Genomic DNA, 14,288 nt, shown 5'->3' with positions numbered 1-14,288 from the left:
TAGTAAAGTGCCTTACTTATATCAAATCTCACCTCTCTGAAACATCACTGAGAACGAAGCAGAAAACACAAATGTTTCCTCACTGCCAAAGTATTTGTTTTTGTTTGGGCTGCTATAACAGAATACTGTAGATTGAGTGGAAATGTGTAGAAATAACAAATTTACTTCTCATAGTTCTAGGGGCTGAGAAGCTCAAGACCAAGGCACTAGCAGATCTGATGTCTGATAAACCTCCTAACCCTGGTTCACAGATGGCTGTCTTCCTTCTGAGACCACACATGGTGGGAAGGGAGAGGGAGCGTCTGGGATCCCTTATGTGTGCATGTGTTAGTCGCTCAGTTGTGTCCGACTTTTTGCAAACCCATGGACTGTGGGCTCCTCTGTCTATGGAATTCTCTAGGCAAAAATACTGGAGTGGGTAGCCATTTCCTTCTCCAGGGGAACTTTCTGACTCAGGGATCGAACCCAAGGCTCCTGTATTGCAGACAGATTCTTTTACCATCTGAGCTACCAGGGAAATCCTGGCTATCTTATTAGAGAACATATAAATTTTAGGGGGACACATTTAATCTAATTAATTTAACAATATTGGTATAAAGTTGATTCATTTTTTCATTCATTCATTCATCTACCATATAACTATCAGATTTGTCCCTGGGCCTGATATGGATTCAAATCCCTGCTTTATGGAGTTTAACTGTATTAATGCAGAAAGATTTTAAGCTGTATATCATAGCAGTTAACAGCACAGGTTCTGGAGCAAGGCAGCCTGGTCTCATGTTCTGGCTATAGCAAGCGGTTGTGTGATCCTGGCATTGTAATTACCTTGCTCTGCCCTGTTCTCCATATCTGTGAAACATGGATATGAAAATAACACTTCCTTACAGGGTTACTGTGATGATTAAACTAGTTAATGTATAAAAGGATAAGGATACTACCTGGTATATAGCAAGTGCTATATAAATGTTTATTATTAGTAACAGCAGATACTTATGAAAATTATTTCATTACAATAGTAACGACACCACTGTATCCTGGTATGTGTGTTTTTCTTTTGTTTTGAATAATAAAAGGTTTTGATGTTTAAAGGAACTACACAAAATTTTCACAGTTTTTTTTAATTGAGAAGAAATTAATTTTAATAAAATTAATCATTTTATAGTAAAATATTCAGTGGCATTTAGTACATTCATAGTGAACTTACCCATTAACCCGTATCTCCCCATTCTCTCTGGTCCCTAGTCCCTGGCAGTCACAAATCTACAATCTGTCTGCATTACGGATATTTCATGTGAATGGAATCATACAGTATGTGACCTTTTGTGTCTGTGTAAATAGTACTTAACAATTTTTGTCAATCTACTCATCCAGAGATGGACATGTGGGCTATTTTCACATTTTGGCTATTGGAGATAATACTGTTATAAACATGCATGCACATGTATCTGTTTTTTGTTTGGGGAAGTATATACTTCGGAGTGGAATTGCAGGGTCATATGGTATTGCTATGTTTAAGTTTTTAAAGAACTGCCAAAATGTTTTCCACAATGAGAGAACAATTTTGGTTTCCTATCAGCAATGCTTGAAGATTCCAATTTCCCTCCACATTTGCTAACACTTATTTTCTATAAAACAAAATTATAGCCATCCTAGTAGGTATGGTATCTCACTGTGGTTTAAAATTTTATTTCCCTAATGAACAATGATGTTTAGCATCTTAGGTTTGTTGGCTGACATTTTTATTATCTTCTTTTGTGTACCTTCTTTGGAGATATATTTAAGACTTTTGACCATTTTAAAAAATTGGGTTGTCGTTTTGCTTTTGTGTTATGTATTTCAGATTCTAGAATGTATCAGAATATATATGTATACTTTATTTATGAAACAGAGTATATATTCTATCAGATATGTGTTACAAATATCTTCTCCCATTCTGTAGGCCATCTTTTTATGTCTTCACTTGATCTTAGTCAAAAGCTCAAGAAGCGATTTTTCACCATCTAGATAATGTCATCTGATACACAGTTTTTAATTTTGATAATGTATAGTTTATCTACATCAAACATTTTGTTACTATGGTTTTGGTAACATATCTAATTGCCAAATTTAAGGTCATGAAGATTTATCTCTATTATTTTTTTCTAAGACTTTAATGGTTTACCTCCTACATTTAGGAAACTGATACACTGAGTTAATTTTTTTAAATTGGGTGAGGTAGGGTTCCCCATTTGTTGAAGACACTATTCTCTCCCCATTGAATGCTCTCGGTGTCCCTGCCAAAATCTGATGCATGCCTTTATTTCTGGATTTAACTCTGTTTCATTGGTCTATATGTCAGTCCTAACAGCAACTCCTTTGATTTTTGTAACTTTGAGACAAGTTTTGAAATTGAGAAGTGTGAATCCTCCAACTTTGTCCTTTTTTAAAGAAATTTTTGGATATTCAGTCCTCTTTCAATGCCATATGAATCTGAGGATTGTTTCTTCCATTTCTGTAAAAAGGCCACTGACATTTCAAGAGAGACTGAATTTATTCTCTAGATCATTTGGCATGATATTGAAAATCTTAACAATATCACGTCTTCCAATTCATGAATGTGGGATGTCTTTCCATTTAGGTAGCTCTTTCTTAATTTCTTTTAGCAATGTTTTATAGTTTTCAGTGTACAAGTCTTTACATCCTTGATTAAATTTATTCCGAGGTACTTAATTATTTGGATGGTAATGTAAATGAAATTGTTGTCCTTAGAGGTTTTGAGAAATAGTATTTTATTATAAACAGTATTTAACTTATATGCAGAGTACATCATTAGAAACGCTGGACTGGATGAAGCACAAGCTGGAATCAAGATTGCCAGGAGAAATATCAATAACCTCAGATGTGCAGATGACATCACCCTTATGGCAGAAAGCGAAGAACTAAAGAGCCTCTTGATGAAAGTGAAAGAGGAGAGTGAAAAAGTTGGCTTAAAGCTCAACATTCAGAAAACTAAGATCATGGCACCTGGTCCCATCACTTCATGGCAAATAGATGGGGAAACAGTGGAAAGAGAGGCTGACTTTATTTTTTGGGGCTCCAAAATCACTGCACATGGTGATTGCAGCCATGAATTAAAAAGATGCTTTACTCCTTGGAAGGAAAGTTATGATCAACCTAGACAGCATATTAAAAAGCAGAGACATGACTTTGCCAACAAAGGTCCATCTAGTCAAGGTTATGGTTTTTCCAGTGGTCATGTATGGATGTGAGAGTTGGACTATAAAGAAAGCTGAGCACAGAAGAATTGATGTTTTTGAACTCTGGTGTTAGAGAAGACTCCTGAGAGTCCCTTGGACTGCAAGGAGATCCAACTAGTGCATCCTGAAGGAGATCAGTCCTGGGTATTCATTGGAAGGACTGATGTTGAAGCTGAAACTCCAATACTCTGGCCACCTGACCTTGAAGAGCTGACTCATTTGAAAATACCCTGATGCTGGGAAAGATTGAGGGCAGGAGGAGAAGGGGACAACAGAGGATGAGATGGTTGGATGGCATCACCAACTCGATGGACATGGATTTGGGTGAATTCTGGGAGTTGGTGATGGACAGGGAGGCCTGGTGTGCTGCGGTTCATGAGGTCACAGAGTCGGACACAACTGAACTGAACTGAATTACAAAATATAATAAATATCTTAGAATAATTCTGAGTCTTGATATAGGGACACCGGTGACTAATTCTTGTGGGATCTTCTATTGGCTGTTAGGCACCTCACCCACTTTACTTCCCCTGGCATGGTTTGCTAGGCAAGGGCATTGTGAGTTCAGTGCTCCTCTCTGGAAAGGAGTGGAAATGTAGCCTTAAACTGACAAGATTTGGGTATGATGTACATTCATCTCACCTGCAGGTGAGGAGAGAAGTGGGAAAAAAAACTCAACAATGTCAATTATTAAAAACACTAAGTCATTTTACTTATTGTGGATGGTAAACTTGGGCAGCACTGACAAAATGGCAGTCAGAGGGTTGGTGTTGAGTTCTGCAGTCTCAGCACAAGATGCCTCATTTCCATGGACCTTCTTTTCCTTATTTGTATAATTAAGACACTGAATTAGATGATCTTTAGGGCCTTTTCCTGATCAATGAGTCTATGAAGACATCAGTACTTCTAATTTTTTTCTGTCACCTTTGAAGGGATAATTTTCTTCAGATTGTTAGACACCCAATAAAGGTTTACTATATAGAGACAGTAAATGAATAATTGAACAGTTAGCTAGCCCTTACTTCATTAATTCATGAAGCATTTATGACACGTTACTGGTGCCAGGTCATTTAGTAGAAATACAAATGTGGAGATCCAATTTTAGCCCTCAAAGGGCTCCTAGTCTTAAATCATAGTTCTTCTCTTCTTGCATTACTGAACACTGAACACATACTCCCCAGTCCTGAGACTTCAGGAAGAACAATGAACTGGGGAGACTGGGGAACCAGGAGACCTATAAAACTGTGATTGGCAGTATAAATTCATGATTAATGGATCCTCACTTGTTCTTTTCTCTCTTCCATCTTTCTCTGATCTACACATATATCATGTTTTATAAAAAAAATGCAAAATGATACAAGTTAATCAATAATTCAGTCATGCAAATGTTAGTCCATGTTCCCTTGGGGATCATAAAAGTAATAAACTAAACTGAATCATCATGCTTTACTACTTGTCCAGCATAAGTCATTCTGCTGGACAACGAAGAAACTGGTTAACTGCTGGGTCCTAATAACTCATTTTAGGGTCCTAATAACTCATTTTCTATTATATCCCACTGTGTAACAGAGAACAGCAATGGAATTAGGCAACATATCCTAGCGTGGGTGAGTCTGAGAGGTCCTAGAGTAAAATAATAGTAGTTTAAACGAGCCAAGGACAACACAGGACTGAGCTTAAGCATGCATTTAATATGATATTTTAAAACTGAACCTGAGAATGGAATTAAGAAACACATACAAAATTTTCCTTGGATAAAAGTCTCAATGCTATGACCAACTAATCTATTTTTGCAGAAGGCAATGACCCATCCTTCAGTAAGAAAGACAAAGGGACATTCATCACTTACTGTAATACAGATATCAACAGAGCAAGTCACCAAATTCTTGAATTCTTATTACATGACATCTCTTGTACATTTCCTTTTAAAATCATCCCTCTTTTCCATCCTTCCTTGAAAGGCACTGTACTATAGAAATTGTGCTGTGTGCTTAGTTGTTCAGTCATGTCCGACTCTTTGCAACCCCATGGACTGTAGCCTGCCAGGCTCCTCTGTCCATGGGGAGTCTCCAGGAAAGAATACTGGAGTAGGTTGCCATTCCCTTCTCCAGGGGATCTTCCCAACCCAGGGATCAAACCCAGGTCTCCCCATTGCAACAGTAATTAGGGCAATGAAACTATTCTATATGATGCTGCAATGGTGGATACATGTCATTATTGATTTATCAAAACCCACAGGACATATTAGGTTGGCCAAAAAGATTGTTTGGGGTTTTTCCTAACATGTTAATTTTACTATTTTTGGAACAATATATTTTAGTTTTTTGTCTTTTAAGTTTCATGCTTACTTTATAAGTGACTGACCCTCTACCTTTATTATATATTTATCTTTTCGAGTGAGATTTTTGGGGCGGGGGGGCTTCCCTGGTAGCTCAGTGGTAAAATAATCCACCCGCTAACGCAGGAAATGCAGTTTGATTCTTGGGTCAGGAAGATCCAATGGAGAAGGAAATGGTAACCCACTCCAGTATTCTTGTCTGGGAAATTCCATGGACAGAGGAGCCTGGCAGGCTACAGTCCACAGAGTCTCAAAGAGTTGGACGTGACTTAGCGACTGTACAACAACAATCGTCAGATTCTTACTTTCATGTGTTTCTTTTTTAAAAATTTATTATTAATTAGTGCTATTTCTTTTCAGCTTACAGAAGTCTCTTCAATATTTCTCGCAGGGTTGGTTTAGTGTTGATGAATTGCTTTAACTTCTGTTTATCTGGGAAACTCTTGATTTCTTTAATTCTGAACAATAACCTTGTTAATAATTCTTGGTTGAACTTTCTTCCTTTTAGCACTTTGAATATGTTAAGCTACTCTCTTCTGGTCTGCACAGTTTATGTTAAAACATCTAATAGCCTTGTGGGTTTTAGTATGTAACAAGTTTTTTTTTTCTCTCTCTTGCTGCTTTTAGGATTTTCTCTCATCCTTAATTTTTATCATTTTAATTATCATGTATCTTGGTGTGTGTGGCTCTTTGGTTTCAACTTATTTGGAACTCTGTGCTTCCTGGATCTGGATGTCTATTTCCTTTCCCATATTAGGGAAATTTTCAGCCACTATTTCTTCAAATAATTTTTTTTGCCCCTCTCTCCTCTTGTGGGACTCTAATGGGAATGTTATTTCACTTGATGCTGTTCCAAAGGTCTCTCAAGGTATCTTCACCTCTTAAAATTCTTTGTCATTTTGCTAGTCTGTCTGGGTGACTTTCATTGCTTTGTCTTAGCTTCTTGATTCCTTCTGCTGCCTCATCCAATCTGTTGTTGAACTCCTCTAGTGTATTTTTCAGTTCAGTTATTACTTCTCTTTGGTACTTTCTTTTATTTTCTCTCTCTCTGTTGAAGTTCTCACTCTGTTCAACCATTCTTCTTCCAAAATTAATGAGCAACTTTATGATCATCATTGAACTCTGCCAGGAGACTGCCTATCTCTGTTTCCTTTATTTCTTTTTCTGAGGTTTTGTCTTATTTTTTTATTTGGAACATATTCCTGTCTTCTTATTTTGCTTAATTCTGTTTGTTTCTATGTAATGAAACCCACAAGGCTATACGTGAACCGTGAACTTCCTGACATTCAAGCTGGTTTTAGAAAAGGCAGAGGAGCCAGAGATCAAATTGCCAACATCCATTGTATCATCAAAATAGCAAGAGAGTTTCAGAAAAACATCTATTTCTGCTTTATTGACTATGCCAAAGCCTTTGACTGTGTGGATCACAATCAACTGTGGAAAATTCTTCAAGAGATGGGAATACCAGACTTCCTGACCTGCCTCTTGAGAAACCTATATGCAGGTCAGGAAGCCACAGTTAGAACTGGACATGGAACAACAGACTGGTTCCAAATAGGAAAAGGAGTATGTCAAGGCTGTATATTGTCACCCTGCTTATTTAACTTCTATGCAGAGTACATCATGAGAAATGCTGGGCTGGAAGAAGCACAAGCTGGAATCAAGATTGCTGGGAGAAATATCAATAATCTCAGATATGCAGATGACACCACCCTTATGGCAGAAAGTGAAGAGAAGCTAAAAAGCCTCTTGATGAAAGTAAAGAGAAGAGTGAAAAAGTTGGCTTAAAACTCAACATTCAGATAACGAAGATCATGGCATCTGGTCCCATCACTTCATGGCAAATAGATGGGGAAACAGTGTTAGACTTTATTTTTCTGGGCTCCAAAATCACTGCAGATGGTGACTGCAGCCATGAAATTAACTCCTTGGAAGGAAAGTTATGACCAACCTACATAGCATATTCAAAAGCAGAGACATTACTTTGCCAACAAAGGTCTATCTAGTCAAGGCTATGGTTTTTCCAGTAGTCATGTATGGATGTGAGAGTTGGACTGTGAAGAAGGCTGAGCGCTGAAGAATTGATGCTTTTGAACTGTGGTGTTGGAGAAGACTCCTGAGAGTCCCTTGGACTGCAAGGCGATCCAACCAGTCCATTCTGAAGGAGATCAGCCCTGGGATTTCTTTGGAAGGAATGGTGCTAAAGCTGAAATTCCAGTACTTTGGCCACCTCATGTGAAGAGTTGACTCACTGGAAAAGACTCTGATGCTGGGATGGATTGGGGGCACAAGAAGGGGACGCCAGAGGATGAGATGGCTGGATGGCATCACCGACTTGATCGACATGAGTTTGAGTGAACTCTGGGAGTTGGTGATGGACAGGGAGGCCTGGTGTGCTGCGATTCATGGGGTCGCAAAGAGTCAGACACTACTGAGCGACTGAACTGAAGGTTCAGTTCAGTGGGGCTCAGGAGCACAACCTTGTTTTCCACCAGAGCCAAGAATTCAAGGGTCTGCCCAACTATTTGGGCTGTGTGTGCCTTCCAGTTTTGGCAGCGCTGTGGCTGTGGGTGGAGCTGGTCCCCAGACTGGAAGCAGTGCCCAGTCAAAACACAGCCCTAAGGCTGAGGCTCCCAGCAGGGCAGACACACTGGCGTAATAGACGAGAGAGAGAATTCCAAAATGGTGCTTGACAGTTCTGATATTACAAAGTAGCCTGAGATCACAAAAAGGTCTATTGCTAGAGTTTCAAACCTGGGAGATTATTCCAGCTAGTTTCTGACTCTCCAGCATATGTTTCAAGGTTAGTAAGTAGGACCCCTTCACCTATGATCCAGGCACTTTTCAACTGGTGTTTGTGTCCTGTGGGTCAACTGGTTTTGGGGTCTAGTAGGTCTGCAGGAAGCTCTTTAAGAGTGGACTTCTCATCCCTGCAGTTCTATAGTTTTCCTGGACATACTCCCCACTGGTTTTCAAAGTCAGTTAGTTTAGGGGCTCACCTCTCCTATACAGGACCTAGGGGTTGGGTTCCTGGCATGGAGCTCAGATATCCTTTTCCTCAGGGGAAAGGTCCATAGCTCTGTGACCTTTCCCATTTGTACATTGCTGTGGCTGGGGTGTAGTTCTTTTCCCTTGGGGGGAGACTTTATCTCTGCCTCTCATACCTTTGTAGCTTCCCTTGTGGGTCATCTGGTAAAGAATCCACCTGCAATGCGGGAGACCTGGGTTCAATCCCTGGGTTGGGAAGATCTCCTGGAGAGGGGAAAGGCTACCCACTCCAGTATTCTGGTCTGGAAAATTCCATGGACTGTACAGTCCATGGGGTCACAAAGAGCTGGACTTGACTGAGCGACTTTCACTTTTCACTCACTCATAGCTTTGAGGCTGTTTAAATCCTTTGTTGTGGAGTTGCTATTCTTCCAATTTGAAGGTCCCTTTCCAAGAGATTCATTCCAAGTGCAGCTGTAGATTTCTTGTGTCCAGGGGAGGAAGTGAGTACAGGATCTTCCTATGTCTTTGTATTGAACCCTCTCCTAAGGACAGTCAGTTCTTCATCTCCCGAGGTTCTATGCTATGAATCTTACTGGTAAATCCCCCTGTAAAACTAAAAGTTTCAGCCTTCTCTGCTCTTTTCAGTTGTCATGTCTCAATCTGACAAAATTTACGAACATCTTTTATGTTTTGTTGTCTCCTCTTCACCCTGGTGGGTTTATACCATTTTTATTCCCATGTTACAATTTTATTGCAGCTTTAGAAAGAATCAGAGACAAAAACATGTATTTAATCTGTCAAGTTTTGATTCACTTTATCCTTACATTTATTAAAAATTTCAATTAGGTTATCATTTACCTCTTATGATCTGATATGGAATTCACCCAAATTTATCTATATTTCTATAAATTTTGAATTTTCTTATTAACTGGGTACTATTTTTTTTTTTTTAATGAAATCTTTCACTTTCTTGTACAGCCTTTAAGTGGTATATAAGATGACTAGCCATACTTCCTGGCTTTTGATCTCTTTGGGGAGCTGTAAATGCATTGCTGTGTTTTATTACCAAGTGAATTTATAGGCACAGTGTTCTGTTCCACAAACACTCATCCAGATGCAGCACAAATCTAAAGTCTACATATAAACTTCTAAGAAATCACTTTTGCCATCTAATGTGCAGTCCTATTTCCTGGGCTTCTAGGAGAATTGATTTTGTTAAAAGTAATCCCAGATGAAAATAAAAAGAAGCAATAGTAGTCCCTCAATATTTTAGTTGTTTAAGATATCTTAGCAGGATAGTTTGTACTGCCTTATGAATTCTAGATGGCTCTGTTTCCTGCAGAGTACAGTTATTAACAATTTAGTGAGTAGTTACTGTATATATTTCCAGTCTCTTTAAAAATCATATGAGGAATATCTCAGCCATCCTTCTATCTTACCATGATCATTAGAAAACTATTATTATTATTTCAGTCAAGATGAATATGCTTTAGAGACCTGCTGTATAACATTGTAACTATAGTCAAAATAACATTTATTAACAATAAAATTTGTTAAGATAGACCTCATGTTAAATGTTCTTTCCACAATTAAATAAAGATAAATTAAAAAAAAGAAAAACACCTTATACTCTTACTTTCCAAAGACATGTCTATCTTTTTTAAAAACTGGAGAACTAAAAAATCTTGATAGTAGTTTGAACATACCATCTTTATCAGCAGTGTCTTGAGGCTTGTATTTTAAAGTGAAGATCTTTCGTAGCTTACAGTTCGCTGAGACAGTAATTCCATCCAGTGACTGGAAAACTGCTCCTTTGAATATTTCATTGGTAAATGCCACCAAGTCAATGCATAGATTGCACCACTAAAATTAAAAAGGGAAAGAGGAGTAAGTACTTTTTACAATCACATAAATGAAGAAGCCATTTTAAAAGTGGGAAGTTCAGCGATTTGAGGCAATCAACCGGGTCAACCAGCCCCAAAACCAATTTTTCCCTTTAGGTAAATCTATCTGTTTTGGCTTCAATTTTCTTAAAAACTATTTTGATTCTTCCAAAGAAATCATCATACTATGAACTGAACATTGGTTACCTGGCTACAGAGTTCCTATCATGAATCAAGGCTTTGACAACTTAAGAGAAATAACCCTAGATTTGTAGGCAGTTAACTGCAGATGTTTTAGACCACTTAAATTTTGAAAATCAGAGATAAGTAGCCAATTGTTCCTTCAAGAGGACTAATTTGATCACAATTAGCCACTTATATTTGTTTTTTAAAAAAGCACAGATGAAATTGAAATTGGAAACTGGGTCTAAAGTGTGGCCAGTGCTGTCTACTTACCAATTAACCTATTGTACAGAAATAGATTCTTCTAAGGAATCTGTAATTATGCCTTGTATTTGCCAGTTTTTAAAGTACTCTTGCAGGGCCTAATTTCTGTCCATTAAACAATTAGAACCCTCAATACTTCAGCAGATGAATTCTCTAAATGGTCTTACTGAGTTAAAGAAAAAGAGAAAATAATCATTTAGTAAAAAATTAAGACATTTAAAACTGCAGGACAAGAGCAGAAAAGAGAATTTTTGAAGTTAAAAGAAAAGCAGTATTTAAAATGGTCTGTGCTTATAATAGGCTCTTCCATTATCTGCTTAGAAGCACATTTTATATAAGGTCTATTTTATTAATCTATCAAAATCAAGATATATATTAATTGACAAAGGAAATATAATGTCATTTTAAAAGTCAAATTCCATTTAAGAGTCTTGGTTTTAATATGGTTGAGAATCTGAGTTTGTTTCCACAGTACAAGAGTAAAAAAGAGTGCAGTAAAATATTGATTAAACATGGAAAATTATTTTCTTTGCAGATGTCTCAACAGTAACATCGTATTTCCAGGTGATGGGAACGTTCTGATCTTTTTGGGGGGAAAGGAGCCTGGTGTAATGAAAGGTAGGAGGTAGGACTGAGTGTAATAAAATGAGGCTGGCCTAACAAGCAGGAGGCACTCTCCTGGGAGATGTGGGAAGTAATGTGGGATAGGGCCCTGAGGCCAGGTTGTGGAGTTGTTGGAAGATCAAGAAGAGAAATGTGGACTGCAGAGGGTCAAGTGCCACTGTGGTTCTTGAAGGAGAATGTAAGAAAAGTAGGGTAACTGGGAAGTCTGAATTAACCTCAGTGAAGGAATATTTGGGGCGGTAAAGGGGTACTGGGGGAGAAGGCTGAGGTAGAATACAGACAGACAGAGGCAGACCAGTTAGTCCCCATCAGTCATTTAAGCATGAAGTGCTAGCATAGGAAGTGAAATGCATGGGACAAATTCAGTATGTATGCCATATGACGAAACACTATGGCTTGGTAAAAGCACGCTGTATGGAAGTTTTGGGGTTTTCAGCTATCTAACAATAATTATTAATATTATTATACAAGTATTATTGTTGCAGAAACCAGTAATTGAGAAACCAAACACCACACTTGAAGAGTTGAAGAACTCAGGTTTATTATGCCAGTGGGCCCAGAGAGTTAACACTCTAAGCTCTGAGCCCTGAACAAAAGGGTTACAGAGTTTTTATAGACCTACTCCAGTGGGCAACACTAGCTGCTAATAGGCTGGTTTAAGGAACAGTGATCAAGATGTGGAGGGGGATGCTTGACTTTTACATGGACAGGCATGATTAACCAAGTTTGCAGGGGCTGGGCAATTGCAAAGAGCAGGACAAGGGTGAGTAAGATAAGTTCCAGACTGTAGTATTGTAAGTCCGCACTTTCTGAGACTATGTGACCTAAGTGACCCAGACTTTGCAAGGAGCAAGCTGAGTTACAGAGGCTGGAGGTTACGTGAAATTTTAACTTTTCCTTTTCATTATGATTATCGTTACAAATTTTGGTCCTACTCCTTAAAAATTTAACATTATGCCCCAATTTCAATCTTTCAGCTGGTTTGTCCCATTAGTAATCACATTTATCCATTCTCTTTCATAGGTTGTTGTTGTTTAGTCACTAAATTGTGTCTGACTCTTTTGTGACCCTATGGACTGTAGCCTGCCAGGTTCCTCTGTCCATGGGATTCTCCAGGCAAAAATACAGGAGTGAGTTGCCATTTACTTCTTCAGGGGATCTTCCCAACCCAGGGATCAAACCCACATCTCCTGCTTGGCAGGTGGATTCGTTACCACTGAGCCACCAGGGAAGCCTTCATATAGGTGCTACATGCTTATCAGGTGTTGAGACACTGGGCATAGCTCCAAGGATAGAGCACTGAATAAAACTCCTTCCAGTCTGGGAAGGAAATCAGACATGTGGCATCTGTTATGTACAGTGAGTACAGAGGGCGGGAAGGTGGGGATGTTCAAGAAAGGCTTCTTTTAAAAAAATTAAATTTTTTTTTTATCATGACAGTGTATGCAAATATGTTAAATATAGTGCCAATAGTTTTACACAAAATGTAGCCCTCTGTCACTTTTTCACTCATCCAATCATACTGTCAACTCTTAACCATTCCTTCTCATTGTATTTTTAAATAATACTTCTTGATTCATCAATTTTGGACATTTATCTGCTGACTTATTACGGTAAATAAGACTTTTAGCTCATTTGCACACCTTAATTTCCGACTTCTTCCTCCCAAGATAATTATCTCTCATTCTCTTTCTCCCTTTTCTTTAAAATATATATTCTGTGTTCTCTTTATTGTGACTATGTAACTATTATGAAACCTGAACCAAGTATAGCTCTATGATTACCTTCTCCCCCTATACAAGTTCTTCATATTTCCACAGTTAATAACTGCTTTTAAAATTATCTCTTTTTTGAAATAAGTATTTTAAGTCTCTCTACATTTAGAAAATGCTTGGAGGTGACATCTGAGTTTGGTTTTGAGCAATTAATAAGCATGTCCAGGGCCAGGGAGGCATGGGAATGTGCTGGGCAATTTTTTTTCTCAGGAACCTGCCCCTTTATTCTCTGCTTAGATGAACTCTCCAGTTGGCTGCATCTGAAGACCCCACTGGACTCTGCCAGCTCTGCTTGTAATTGGAGTCCACTTCCTTCACACACTGTGAGTACAGGAAACCAGGCCCTTACCTACTAAATGCTTTTCTCCCCCCATACAGCTTTACTGAGAAATAACTGACATCACTGTACAAGTTTCAGCTGTGTAGCTTGATGGTTTGATTCACTTGTATTGTGAACTGATTACTACAACAGGTTTAGTTAATATTCATCATGTCACACAGATACAGTAAAATGGAAAAAGATTTCTTTTTGTGATGAGAACTCTTAGGATCTACTGTCTTAACAGCTTTACTACAGTTCATCAGCAGTCATCATGTTGTACATGACAACCCTCAGTTCAGTTCAATTCAGTTGCTCAGTCGTGTCCGACTCTTTGCAACACCATGGACTGCAGCATGCCAGGCCTCCCTGTCCATCACCAACTCATGGAGTTTACTCAGACTCATGTCCGTTGAGTCAGTGATGCCATGCAACCATCTCATCCTCTGTCTTCCCCTTCTCCTCCTGCCTTCTATCTTTCCCAGCATCAGGGTCTTTTCAAATGAGTCAGTTCTTTGCATCAGGTAGCCAAAGTATTGGAGTTTCAGGTTCAACATCAGTCCTTCCAATGAATATTCGGGACTGATTTCCTTTAGGACGGACTGGGTGGATCAACTTGCTGTCCAAGGGACTCTCAAGAATCTTCTCCAACACCACAGTTCAAAAGCATCAATT

The 14,288-nt window shown here is 38.5% G+C and overlaps 1 protein-coding gene across 14 annotated transcripts in view; it reads right to left on the bottom strand.

The window, feature by feature from the left end:
• The window catches only part of CFAP20DC (CFAP20 domain containing), a 267,642-nt gene that overhangs the window by 126,782 nt on the left and 126,572 nt on the right, over positions 1-14,288 (bottom strand). For all 14 annotated transcript variants that reach the window (XM_070359614.1, XM_070359613.1, XM_070359611.1 and 11 more), the window contains one exon: positions 10,272-10,428. In XM_070359614.1, coding sequence (XP_070215715.1) covers positions 10,272-10,428 — 157 coding nt within the window. The remainder of the gene's footprint in view (positions 1-10,271; positions 10,429-14,288) is intronic.

The sequence above is a fragment of the Bos mutus genome, chromosome 22 (genome assembly GCF_027580195.1).
Source record: "Bos mutus isolate GX-2022 chromosome 22, NWIPB_WYAK_1.1, whole genome shotgun sequence".
NCBI classification, from domain to species: Eukaryota; Metazoa; Chordata; class Mammalia; order Artiodactyla; family Bovidae; genus Bos; species Bos mutus.
This window is presented reverse-complemented; position numbering and strand designations above follow the sequence as displayed.